The 14,410-nt window shown below is 38.7% G+C and overlaps 1 protein-coding gene across 19 annotated transcripts in view; it reads right to left on the reverse strand.

Moving 5' to 3' along the window:
* Positions 1–10,792, reverse strand: part of fnbp1b (formin binding protein 1b) — a 55,473-nt gene extending 44,681 nt beyond the window's left edge. For 3 of the 19 annotated variants that reach the window (XM_085280086.1, XM_085280085.1, XM_085280082.1), the window contains exon 1: positions 1,740–6,429. In XM_085280086.1, the coding sequence (XP_085136212.1) occupies positions 1,740–1,901 (162 nt within the window). In that variant the 5' untranslated portion in view covers positions 1,902–6,429. Of the gene's footprint in view, positions 1–1,739; positions 6,430–6,462; positions 8,909–10,431 lie in introns of those variants that run through there. The other 16 variants (XM_085280089.1, XM_085280087.1, XM_085280083.1 and 13 more) reach the window with 8 other exon arrangements.
* Between the last annotated feature and the right edge of the window lie 3,618 nt (positions 10,793–14,410).

Raw genomic sequence — 14,410 nt, forward strand, 5'->3', positions numbered from 1 at the left:
AATACTAAAGAAAGCCAAACAATAACATTTTTAAGTTATCTAAGTGACTTATATATATGTTTAACCTGACTAGCGAAAGACGGCGGTGGGTTTGAAAACGATTTGCCGGGAGTCCGGTGTTCTCACGGCTCTAGTTAGCCTTGCCCCCGCCTAGCTAACGAGCTAGTGGGTAACAGACGTCTCCGAAAACGTCGGAGCGCTTTTGAAAATATGTGGTGTCCTGATAAACTGAGCAGATATTTGAGGTTTACACAGCTACATTCTCGCCTGAAAATATGTTAAACGTTTATTTTGTGACCAAGAAAGAATAATAAGAGTAAAGTTAAAACTAACTAGCTGCCGCCATTGTTGACAACTGCGCTGGGCTGCGCTATGAATTCTGGGACACAGCTTCTTCTTCTTCGGGGTTTAACGGCAGCTGGCATCCTTGTACATGCAGTGCTGCCATCTTCTGTTTCAGTCCGTTATTACACTCTTAAATCCTACTACTCATTCCTGCGTCCTTTGTGATCTTACAAAGCTTCAAACGATGCGTCGACTATTAAATTAGTCGTCGACGATTTTAATAGTCGACATAATCGTGACTAGTCGACTAATCGTGGCAGCCCTATCTCCAACTATGAACAAAATCATTATCAAACACCATCTAAAAGCCGGTCTGTGTTAGGATGTTACACTAACTTTAATGTTAAATGTTTAAGGCTTTGAGTGTGAAATTATGATGATTACTTCAAAGTAGGTTTGGTCTAATAATAGTTTTGTAAATGGTACACGTATTCAATCACAGCTCCACCAGCTGCAGCGTGGAGTATTTAAATAGCACAAATAAATAGCACAAAATTCAGTGAGTTATAAAAGTCAATAAGTAGCCTACCTGCAAACTTACGGGCAATGGCAACTTTAAAGAAAGAAAGTACACTCAGAGGCATCATAACTTGGGTTAAAAGGACTTATTATGGTGTAAGCACTAAATTTACCTATGTCCTCATAATGAATTAAAGCAAAAAAAGACTAGCAGGTAGAACACTCTTCAAATACAGTGCCCCCCTGCCTCAGCCTTACCAACAACAGCAAAACTGATGATGATATGAAAACAATTTTTATTATCACTTTTTAGGATCAGCTGTCAACTGTCTCATGTTAGGTAATATGAAAATAACTGTGAAAGTACAAGGCACACGTGTCCAGGGCAAATGCACATGTGCAGCAACCATACATGCAAAACTTCCTGTAAAATATGAACAGCTGTTTGAGGCGGTGGATGACCTTACGTAAAACAACTCTTGTTTGCATGCACTGCAGGTATTTATAGAAATAACTCCTCTGATGGTCTGAAAATTTAAGGATGGAAGTTGATTCATGCACATGTGCATAATGCACTCTTGCTTTAAGCTATAGTTGTTTTTTTTACTGTGCTATCTTGTTATTTACTTCTGTCTTGTAACACTGGTAAGAAGTATGAGCTCTCATAGGTTTGCTCCTTTAATAAGAAGAGCTTCGTGTGCCATTTATGTAACAGGACATTTCTGCATGTCAGTTGTTAGTCATAGCCAACTCAAGAAGGAAAGTTTGGACATCAAATGGAAAGTTCTGCTGCAGCTCGGCGTCTCTTCTTTCACTCAGACAGTATATCAGAACCCTTTATGACTGTTACCCATACCTTTGACTAATCCTGCTGTTTGTCTGAACTAAACGAATCACTGTGCAAATATGACTGAAGTCAGAAATACTTGACTTACAGCACTGGTCGTTTTCATCTGCAGTAGCACCTGTAGATACTCGTCACTAGGGCTCAGCGGTGGCTCTTCTTTCTGTTCCTCTTTTTGTGTAATCACAGAAAGAGCACTGTCCAGAAAAACAAAAAACTCACTTCTTCTCCGCAACATGGTCACTGTTTTCATGAAGCAACAGGATAGGAAAATAAGTCGCAAATTAATCCGTCTCACTGGGATAAAAGAGAAAAGAAAAACCTGTCCTGGAATAATAATTGAGTGCTGATAGTTTGAAGATCCAGAATACAGTGGTGCAAAGACTCCTGATAATACCTAATACGCAAACATTTTCATTTCACAGGGGCCAGTGTAAACTCCGAGAATGCACCAAGAATAAGAAGCATAATGAGAAGGAACTAGCACAGAACTTGATTAAACCATGAAGTCATTAATCTGATTACTACACCCCCTTCTACCTTTACTACCCAATAGGCTGCTTTGTGGCTAATCCTGCAAACACACATTAGCCATTGTTCCTGCTGAGCTGTTTTTCTTCTTTTTGGAGGATAAAGCTCTTTAATTCTTTATATAACACGGTCTGTGGAATGAAGGAAACTTTGAACTTTGGAAAATGCCCAATTTGAATGAACTGTAATGAATTTATATTTTAGTCTGTCAGTTGATAATCATCTCTCATTTCTTCAAGCTGAATGTTATCTACATTTAACTGTGATAGATTCCCTGTCCATAAGCTTCATAGGATTATATAAATGGATCACTAAAGCAAGAGGTGTACTGACTGTCCATTACATATAGGCTGATCTATACTTTACCTAAATCTGGCACTCTAATTTGCAAACAACTTGCAATTGAATCAACCTGTAACAGCATTTTCTGATATTAGCTTATTGCAGATATATGCTATTATAGCACATAGGAAAGATCCTCTGTGAACTTACCTGAACTACTGTTTTAAAGATTTCAGCCATAATTACTATTGCTACTTTTTGTTTTGTTTTATTTTTTAACAGCTAAATTATGAGAGGATTGCTAAGTGCTAATGGCAGTGCTAAGTTATCACCAGTTTGACCAGCTCAAGGCATCCATAGCTAAGGGTGTATTACACAAACACAATCCCTCTCGTCATTGCTAAAATTCATCCCCTATAAATAAATAAGCTATGAAAAGACTTCTTGCAGTGTCTGTCAGTCTAGTGTCAGATAATGTAAAAATAATGAGCTTAAAAAAGGTCCAACATGCACCAAAACAGTCTCAGCACCCACCTTGCATTAAAAGCAACCATGTCTCAAACATCAATAACTTTTAAGTGTGAAGACACTTTAAGTGAGAGTGGTAACTGCACAGCTGCAGATTGCTCATCTTTGGAACCAGCCTCACTAGGCCATTTAAGGAAATGCACCTTTGGCACTTGGACATTGGCTTCATTTTTACAAGCCCAGAGGTTGCTGCTTGGTAAATAAATACAGACACATGCCAAAGCAGTGAGTTAATAGTGACTTCAGGTTCTAAATGACACCCCTGCTCAGCTGTCCCTAATAGTATAGATGCCGGGTTTCAAGGCAGTCATGCTACATGTTGCCATGACATGCCCGATTTAAATACTTTCCACTGAATAACATACTAACAACATGTTCCTTTGCAGTGGCTCAAACTATACTGTCTGAGATTACTGCACATCTTTGTCAACAAGTCTTAAAATAAAATTATGGCTGCCATGGGACTTATGTAATTTAAAGAAAAATAACACAAACAAACTGCACTACCTTATAATTAAGTCTGCTGGCAAACATTGTGGTTGTAAATGAGAGACTAGATTAAGCATGTTTGCATCTTATGTATTTTACACTTTGACCCAACTGTCTTGCTAGAGACTTTCTTCAGAAGTGACACGGAACATTTATTGCAAATGCTTCCAACTCACTCCAGCTTAGCTTCAGATAACAAGGGTCAAACCACTTTCTTTAAGGTGAAGGCGCACATCAGCAAGAAGTCATTTATACTTGAGTGGCATAACACAATTTAAAAGTGAAGTCATACAACTACTGCTAGCGCAGTCAGGGAGCAGTGTTGCTAATACAACAGAGAGCGCTGTTTTTCACTAGTGTACTTGTTGTTTTTTTTGTTTTTCACTAGTGTACTTGTTTTTTTTGTTTTTCATTAGTGTACTTGTTTTTTTTGTTTTTTTTTCACTAGTGTACTTGTTAAACCAACACAGCTGAACAAAAGCCAGTAATCTGCTAACAGGCCACACAAACTGTGGGACCATAACTGGATTTTATAAATCCATTCATTTCTCTCTCTTTTACGCTCATGTTAATATGTGTACTACTTCTCCACAAGGTAAAGGCCTTAGGGAACATGGAGTACTTTCACTTATCTAAATGAGCTGAGATATGTGCTACAGTTTCCCAGGCAATCTCTAAATTATGTGGCAGTCGTTTCGCTCCACCCTAACATGCCTCATCTCAGGATATGAGTAAAGATGCCTCTTTTTAGGGGCTGCCTGACAAGACAGGCAGATTACTCATCATGGAGGCACTTACACAAAAAAAAAATGTTGACAAAGTTCTATGCAGTGTTTTCTATTTTAATGTACAGTATATGGAGGGCAACACCTATTCAGGGAGAAATGTGAGGGACATAGCTGTTACTGAATGGGAATCAGGGTTAAAGATTTAAATGGCATTTACTGTTAAAGCTATTTTACACTACAATCAGTGCTCTCTGTCCTCTCTGTCTGGCATCATTAACTATTAATTATTAATGTAAGTGCACACAATTTACCTTCTACCTTATTCAAAATACCAGTCTAGCTGAGACAAAATTGTTTAATGCAGAATCCTGCAAAAGCAGAATCCATTACAACACTGTAGTTTTCCAAGGAAGCCTCAAAAAAGCTCACACAGTCACTTATTAACCATAAAATATGAAGTCAGTTCTTATTCTTATTCTAACTGTAAAGGAAGGAATATCACAGATATAATCAAAACTGAAGGGACTGAGGCTGAAGAACCAATGCCTGTTTAAGAAGTTGGTGCATCCCCCCCAAAAAACTACAACGCATAAATGCTGTATTGACATGGTCAAAGCAAACAAACAGTATTTTAAAGCTGTTTCCAAACGAGTGAACATGAAAAGAGTGTAAGAGACAAGAGCTACTGAGCAATATTAAAGAAAGGTATGAGTGGGCTAGAGTAATTGGTAGAAATGGAGTCCCGCAGTTAAAAAAGTGGGAGACAAACATGTAGTAACTGGATGTCTGCATGGTCCAGTTTTTATTACCACTAAATAACTAAATTTGACATGAATCAAGTCCTGAAGTAACTGATAATATGGTCTGACCACATCTTGAATAAAAATGAACAGATTTCCAGAAGGCAAAGTATCAGGAAGTGCATTCACAACAACCACTAAACCCATGTTTTCAGCACGTTCTCACACACACACACACACACACACACACACACACACACACACACACACACACACACACACACACACACACTCTGATGCTTCCTAGATGGTTATATGTAACATCTGTGCTATCACATACAATTTGTCTTTGGGGATAACCAAAATGTAAAAGCCGCAAAAATAACAGACAATAAATACACTACCATCACTACAAGTCACACTTACAGTATGCAGTACAATATAACAGCAATTAGGATAATACAGACAGCTACAAGGTTCAGGTGACAACATGTCAACTTGGAGTGACTGCAGTTCAACAGCTGTATATTTGCCACTGTCACAGCAATGATTAGAGTCTGGCTTTACAAATAACAAAAGAGGTGGTGACTAAAGATTAGAGGTTACAGTTACACTCTGTGGTGGGAGGAAATGAGTCACATTTCCATGGACAACATGACAAAACAGCCTAAACCGCTCCCATTGTGGAGGAAGTCACGTGTCATCTGAAAAGCACCAAATTTTCACATTTAAGAAACCAGCAAATGAGAATCAAATCAAATTCTACTCTAAATGGTCTAGCTAATTTTAAAAAAAATGCTGTGAGCCAATTCTGTATGAATACCACTTTCTTCTGCTCTTCACTCCTTAAGAGCCTTTAGAACAAATCCAGATTCATTCATCTTTGTTTTAGCATCACAAGAGCTTAAAGGAGGAGGAGAAGAGAAAATGGACTGGAAGTGGTATCACTGAGTCAGCAGGTGGGTGGTGACGGGTACAAGATTTAATGGTGAGAGCAATGGTGGTTGTAGTCTGCCAAGGGTTTCAGGCTCTGACCCCCACTGACTCCAACACACTGATAGAAAGAAACAAGCTAGCTCAGGTTTCAGTCCTGGAAGTGCCCTGAATATCAAGAGAACACCAGGAGGGATGAGGCTAGACCCCAGGGGAGCTTGAATCAAGATGAAATGGAACAGCAGAAAACACTGGGGAAATATCTGCCTAACACTAGACTCCAAAAACACCACCAGGAAAAGAGCCCTGAATACTTCACTGCTGCAAATGCAAGACTAAAACCATCAGGTGTTGACTTAAAATTTCTAATTAAAAATATAAGAGAAAGCAAGCAAGTTTACAAATCCTCTCCAAACCGTACAACTTTCCCTTTTGATGGCCAATACACAGATCCATGTCTTGGGTGAAACTGTCAATACAATACAATGCACAATCAAAGAAACTGGGAAAGTTCACTTCACTTCTGTGGGATATTGTGTCCTCATTCATAAATCCAGAGATGCTTCTGTAAAGCTCAACTCACCTTAAGCTGCTGCTCTCTGAGTAGAGTTTCAGCCTTGTCCATGTTGCCTCATCAATTAGTTATGTCACAGGAAAAGACACTTTTACATCCTACAGGCAGTGCAGACTTAGTGGACTCCAACATAACTGTGAGAAAAGCAGCTTCTGTCCAGTTCCCAAATTATCCACACGAGAGAAGTGAAACATTCAAGGTGTGTCATAATGGAAAGCTCTATAGTCACATTGTAAAGCCAGAAGGTGAGGTTAACTTCTTTTTTCAGTTTTCACAGCTATGCAACTTTGGTTTTTGAGAATATTATGTGCATCTTCTTCTTTCATTGATCTTCATATAGTAGCACCTCTGCAGCTTAAAGCACCAGCTCTACACTGTGCATCTGAGCAACATCTCAGAGGAAATGCTGCGGTCTTGCTTTCTTCAATACTTCAATCTGACTTGATTTAGATTTTTTTTTTTAAATTAAAGGTGACAAGACCTCTATAGTTAGGAACAAAATTGTAATTTTTTTCTGACACCAGGTCCACATTGAAACAGTCACAAGTTAGACCACATTTGACTTCCTTCTTGTTTCGTTCCATTCGGTCACATTTGTACATAATGCTTATTCCCTTTTGTGCATGCTTGTGATTCTAATTGTTTTACTCAATTCTCTGCTTTCACAAAAAGAAAGCCAGTTATTTCCTAACAATCTTGCAAAGACTTTGATGCCAACTTACTTTTTATAGCATTTTGTCAGAATGTAATGATGTTTAATATCCTGGTTAGGTTGTATTGTCAGTGGCAAATGCTGTTTAGAAATAATGTTGCAAACCATAGCTAGGCTCTTCTGACACACTGTTTCTGTAACACTGATCTAACTGGTACTGTGACAAGGACATGAGTGTGATGGCATGCCAGTAAACATTCTCAAAACCTTTCTTTAAGAACACAGTGAATGCTATTATCGGTGCTGTGATGTTGCACCAAAGGTATTCAACATTTTGGAGTTGACTGGTTGGTGCTTTACTCATTGTGAGTAATGCAGTTCAAACAATAAAGACCCACCACAAGTCAAGTTCATTTATTTACCCTGTTAGTCTGTCTAACGCTCACATTTGCAAGCCACAAAAGTAATTTGATACAGTTCTGCTAACACTTTATTCTCTATTGTGATAAAGTTTCAGTTATACTCTACTGTCTCCACAAAGCAGCAAAGGGAGAAATATCGCCATAAGATCTGTTTGCACTACCTCACCATGTGGCTAAGAGTTTAGAAACTGTGCTCTACTTTTACTTCACTTCCTGAAATATCATACACTTTCCTGTTCAAAGCGAGAAACAACAGGATGAGCTTGTTGAAAAAGTCCAGTGCATGTCGTGACTCAACCTTCATCTGTCACGCTGCATGCTCCTTTTAAGGCTAATGTCCAGTAATTTGTGTTGTGCCAGGATAATAACTACAGCTGCAATGATTAAGCAATGGATGGTTTACGCAAGCAGAATTTTTGATATTTCATCCATTCATGTTCAGCTATGCTGTTCTCTCTAGATTTATAGCAAATGGATAGCGTTGCATTAAGTGAGTGCAACATTACACTCGAGCCTTGTGACAGCTAATGCTGAAACCGTGCACTCATCTTAAAACAGTTATTATGATAACAATTTTATTGTGAAAACTTTTCTACCTATAGCTCTTCAAATGTGAGGGATGTCTACTTATATTTGTTTAATAAACATAAAAGTAACTGGATTGTACATAATAAAGATCGTGCATAGATGCAGGGCACAACTATGCAATCTAACCAACAACATACTGGTTAGTTACATCCTTGTTCTACTTAAAAGTGTGGGTGCTGCCACAATAGCATAGCTGAGGTTGCTGTGTTGGGACGACAGCCCAATTAGCTGTGTGCATTGTCCACCTGCAGAGCACTGCTCAAATCAACCTGCATGTTGAAGAATCAAGTGTCTGGACTCTATTCAGCCTGCTAAGAAAAAAAAGCAAGCATCTGGTTGTAATACATTATTCTCTGCAAAAAAAACTTGTAAATGCTTTCCAGACCAAAAGGTACACATGAAAGTCTGTAAAGTACCTCAAGGGTATTTTGGCTATGCATGACTACCTAGGCAATAGCATTTGTCAGCCAAGCATTGTGGTACAAAAATGAAAATACACAGAGAGCACAGAAAAACTGCAACAAAATGTGGAGTGCCATTGGTTTTCTTTGTGAACTTTGGACCAGGTAAATTACTGGAGAATTCAGTGAGTGGCTCCCCCTCCATTTTTTTTTAAATGAAAAAACATCCCTACGTTAACTATCTCCAGACCACTTGATGTCTACTAGAAGAAAAAAAATCAAACTTATAACATTGACTTTAGACTGCTGTTTGTGTCAGGGCAAAAAGGGCTCCAAGCTGCAATCCTAAAGAGACTGTAATGTGATATATTGCACACAGGTAAAAACCAAGCAAATACATTTCTCAAGCTGAACACCTCATATTAAAAGAAGCTGTGTTTGCTATAAATATTTGCATGAAAAACGGTGCAACGTGAGTTTATGTAAATACACTCTGACCCTCCTGACGGGTTCAAATCTATACTCCGTGCTTGGCTTCATGCATGTCTGTGCCAAAGCACAAACTAGCACATGTGCTATATTTAAAACGTGCAATTAATTGTGAAACAGCCAACAAGCAAGCACCTCTGGGGGGGAGAAGAATCACTCTTTCACACTTGCAGCAACTACCTATTATCGAGTCATAAAAAAAGAGTGCTGTAATGTTCATTACTGCTTTGCTTTTTCCTTTTTCTTTACATGGTTGCCTTACAAGTGTGAGCATGTGTCTGAATACAAATTAGGAAATGCCAGCTAGCTTGATGAGGGCTACTTCCAGGTTGTAAGAAGTTCAACACTGCCTGAAAGTCAATTTCAAAGAGGAATAGGCTTAAAAGTGACATCATGGTAGAGGAATTTATTGTAGTCGGGTCACCGGGCTTCTACTTTGTCTTCTGCTGCTGCTCATAAAGGTCTTGGTGACTCCAGGAACCATATTATTGTCTTTTCAGACAGGCCTATGTAGTATGCGGTTTCTTTTTTTTTCACAGCAACTATCTTGACATGAAATAAGAGGTGTTACTAATCACATTAATTACACCTCTGATCCTTCGCTAATGTGATTAGCAACACCTGCGTTAACCTACTATTTCGAAACAGCTACTATGGCAAAACTTTTTATTTCAAAATCTATCTGAAATCTCTCTGTAGATGCAAATACTTTTTAGAGAATGCAAACAACTACACAGCTGGGGGGCTTAAAAGTAGCGACTGTAATAAATCCATAAGTAGTGAAATGAGTGTAACCTGCTACTTAGTGGAAGAACGAGTTCAACATTTGCCTCTGGTTTTAGTAACCTCAGGATCAGAGATGCACAACTAGGGGAACTTAACCTTATCTACTTCCTCTGCTTGCTTTGATAATGCAGCCTGTGAGATGTGCGCATTTATCTGCGGGTTAGCCATGCATTCATTACACGGTAACAAGCAAAGAGAAAAAAAGGCAACCGTCGCCGCAAAGAGAACAAACAGCCACAACGATTTGTCTGCGCTGGGAAACGGGAATTGCCGTGTTATATTGCGAGGGGGTGTGTGCAAAAGCGTGGTTTGAAAGGCTCAAATGTAAACTAAAATGGATGGCGAGCTAACGCTAGCTGCCCATATTTATGCACCATTCCCTTCTTGCTAACAACACCATGCCACCTCGTAGTAATAAAACACACAATCTCACGCAATAACTGCTACAAATTAGCCCCCCTTTAGCTTGTGTCATCGAACACTAACACGCATAAAGACGTGCTCACTAGACATCGTTTTTAGCGGAAAAAAGCGGGGTACTGCGCATTGTCACACGCGTGTTTATTCTGAGAACCGTTATACGCACGCACGCACTCAATGATAAAGCGAGAGCAAACGTTACAAGTGCACCAGGACTCACCCATAGCTCTGTCCCCCAGCTCATGGTTTCAGTGTGATGTCCTAGGAATAATCCACAGCTCGTACGAGGTCTTTCCAACACACACAGCGCCGATAGCAGACGTGATTTTTGCCTCTGTGGTATTCGCCTGTCAACGTTGAGAAGAAAAAAAACGCTCCTCTCCTTGTAGGTGTTTTTTTCACACTCTCATCCTGTCTGACACAAGATGGCCAAGAGCTGCAGCATAATCTTCAAACAGGGTAGTCTCGCTAAATGCAGCGCGCGGGCACAAGCGCCAATGACAGCTGCTCCTGCGCGCGCACAGCCGAGAAGAAAAAAAAGCCTGGTGGGGGGTGTCACTGCGGGGTTGTCCAATAAAGCCTTTACCGATATCTCTGCTCGCTCACTCTCCTCGCTGTGTCATTGCACTGGTGAAAAGCCCGTTTAGAAATGCTATATGAACGCAGGGGAGTGGTGTGAAAGGGGTCGCCACCCTTGGCAGATGTTGCATTGAATAGTCCCAGAGGGTTTCGGAGTAACTTCTGGCCAACAAACCCTACTTTCTCTCTCGTCTTTTGTCAGGGTCCCCCCCCACTCCTTGTCTGATGAGCCATGGCGATCACGCATGACGCCGACAACGCCTTTAATGTAAACATGTACCTCACAAGATCCACAATGTGTTACATACTTATAGGTTTGATGTATATTTTCTATCTACTTAAAACTTTGCGTAGCGACAGGTGGCCGTTGTTTGCGTCATCTAGCGCAATTATACATAAAACTACTTAGGGTAGCTAAACTAGTTTAGTTCTCAAATAAAAAGCACCTTATACTTGCTCCCTCTTGTTCCAAATGATATTTTTATGTTCCCTACAATATACGCTAATTAAGTATAAATATAACTATATGTTACAAATAGGGAATTATTTTCATATTCAACATATCATCCAGGCGTAAACATTGGTCTAATCAGACACCTGTAATGGCCATCACATTTATTGTGATGATTTATGTCGATCGTCTTTATTAGAAAACATTTCAGTCACGCACTATGCTTTCCTCCGTTACTATAGCAACACCCCCATCTGTTGGCAGAAAATAGAGACACACCAGTCCAACCAGTGTGCGTATCAGCACAGCTTAAAGAAAACAGAAAAGCACTACAAAAAGAGAACAGGGATCGTGTTTGTGATGCCTGGATTAAAATACTCATAAGGATCAGATGATTTTGAAGTAGTTTTTAATTGTGCACGGTTTTTGGGGACTTTGAATGAAACAAGCCGTGTCTCATTTGTTACCTTTGCGCTTGTTAAAGTGGAAATGTTACCTCTTGTCAAGCTCCATATTTATATTCTTGGACTATATCACTGTACATCAACATATAATAACAGTTCTCCAGAGCACAACACAAAATAATTTCGATCAAAACATTTTATTATTTTAGATCAGGGGTCACCAACATGGTGCCCATGGCCACAAGGACCACGAGTCACCAGCGGCCTGTTCTAAAAATAGCTCACCATAGCGCCACTTAGCAGTGAGCAGCATCTAAGATTTTTGTTGCTATTCTTTTTTTTTTTTAAATCACACTTGCATTGGTCTAAATTAGATTGTTTTATTTTTTTAATTTAAACAACAACAAGTGTTTCATTTTAGATCAGGACTACTGGTCTTCACAGCAACGGTTGCCGTGGAGACAAGCTAGCTGTCAGCAAAGAGGAGGAGATGATTAAAACATCTTGCAATCCAAAGGCGAAGACACGTCGCTGATGGAGGACACTGAGTCGACACTTGATCTTGCATTTTTAACGGACATTACTGGAAAACTGGACTATTTGAACGGTGAGCTCCAAGACAAAGATAAGATTGTTGCTGACATGATGCAACAAGTCCAGACGAACATTTTCTCTGTGCATTTATAGAGAAAAAGGGTGCTGCACTTTGAACAGCACGCAATGCCAGGGTCCCCACTAACATACAAAGAAAGCAATACCAGATGTTCTCAGTGGCAACATGACAATGTCATGGTAAAGTTGGATTTAAATATTGAAAAACAGATGTGTTCGTTAAATGTACTATATGATCATTTTAAAAAAAATGCTGCAGATTTGGTGACAAGTTCAGTATTATCAGAAACTTGATTTTTCTTTGTTACATAGTTACATAAGTGATCATCTGTGTAAACATGGTGCAACATAGTGCATGATTTGTTAAAAATTGTTAGTGGCAAGTGACAATGTTGTACATGTGATCATTTGAAAATGTAAATACTTGCAGAGACTTATAGAACCATAAAGTGTTGCATGTTTTTATTTATCTTTATATAAGAAAGTAATTGAATATATCAGTCTAAATCAATATTATAAAATACTCAGCCAGCAGGTTCTCAACTTTAGAGACCCCAACTACTGTGCAAATGTCTTAATCTGAACATAATCATAAAAATGTTATCAAGTCTACACGTATCTTTTAATGTCATTTAGGGGAAACAATCTGTTTTTCATATGTTTAGAAATGTTTTAAACACAATCACATCAACTTTTTTATTGTAAATTTCCTTTTTTGTTTTTATGTCCGACTTTACTTTGTCCCTTTGTAGTCAATGCTCAACTTGCTTGCAAGTCTGATAACATAAATAATTTTCTATTCTGCAAAATTGTTGTGTGAAATAACTGTGCTAAAAGGTCCCTTTCACACAGATTTGACTGTTTTGACATATCCAGTTAATCATCCAGTTAAATTCTGTCCTTTGTCCTTGTGTGACAATAGATGTTAGCCTCAGGCCATCAGCTCTTCAGCCTCTGAAAGGACCAAACCTGTGACACTCCAATGCATCTCTCCTATAGGAGATAAAAAGCAGATTCTGTGAGACGCCTTTCAAGCAAGCTGTTAACTCTCAGAAACTTGTCCTCTGATTCAGTTATGGCTTTGGGTCTGCCAAACCTCTTCCTGTCACAGTTTGCCCCAGTTTCTGAGTGCCTTTTGATGGTGAAGGAAACTACTCGCTGACACCTTCTTTGCCATTTCTCTGTAGGAAAGACCTACATTTTTAAGTGTTATGATGGTATGTCTCTCTTCAATTCTCTTAATTGTCTTTTTTTTTCACCATTTTTGTAGCAACACACTACTTTCTGCAGTGAAACACTTTTCAACTGATGCTCACGAGGGTATGGTACCACAGTGTGTTCCAACAATGCAGACAGAGGGGGTTGTAAGTAATCCAGAAAAGTTGGAAATAGCACCAGCTTTCAAGGCTTGCTCAACCTCTATTGATTTAACAACTTTAAATTATGAACCCATTTTATGTTAGCTGAAAAAGGCCTTTTTGTATAATTCTGAAATGTAGATTATTTTTCAGTTTTGGGTAACCTTACTCTTTTAACCTCTGGCAGTTCACCACTTAATTTTTCCAACCTATTCACACTATTCATTGGACTTGAACAACTTGAATTGTTTTGAAAATTGCAATTATTAAGACTTTTATTAAGTTTATTAAATATTTTTTTAAGTGCAGCTTATGATGATATGAGTGTCTGCACTGCCATCTGCTGGCTGTGTTGGCTCAATTCACTGACACTGTAGGAGAGAAAACTTCAGACCTACCTGTTGATAATGATGCAGTAATATGTTGTGTTGTATACAGAAAGAGGAGAGGTTTTCTGTAGGTCGTTTCTAAGGATGAAAAATAAATATCAGTGAGATATTAAGTCATGAATCTATTGATTTGTGTCATGATGGGACAGTTCTGACTTTAACTGTTTCCTGACCAAAAGTCTCCTTTTGGTAAAACATTTAGTAACAGACACATGAAAAACCATCAAATTAAATAATTGCTCCATAGCAATAGAGAAAAAACTTTAAGTGGAACTGAAATACCCTAATGTACTGTACATTTATATCACCAAACACTTTGATGTAAATAATTGTAACTAATAATAACTTTGTTTGCAAATTCTGTGCTTAAGTGTCATTTCAAATTATCAAAATAATTTGCTAAACA

Source organism: Mchenga conophoros, linkage group LG7 (genome assembly GCF_057382185.1).
Source record: "Mchenga conophoros isolate Kocher_MC1m ecotype Shallow Benthic linkage group LG7, M_conophoros_male_GT1.1, whole genome shotgun sequence".
Taxonomy (NCBI): Eukaryota; Metazoa; Chordata; class Actinopteri; order Cichliformes; family Cichlidae; genus Mchenga; species Mchenga conophoros.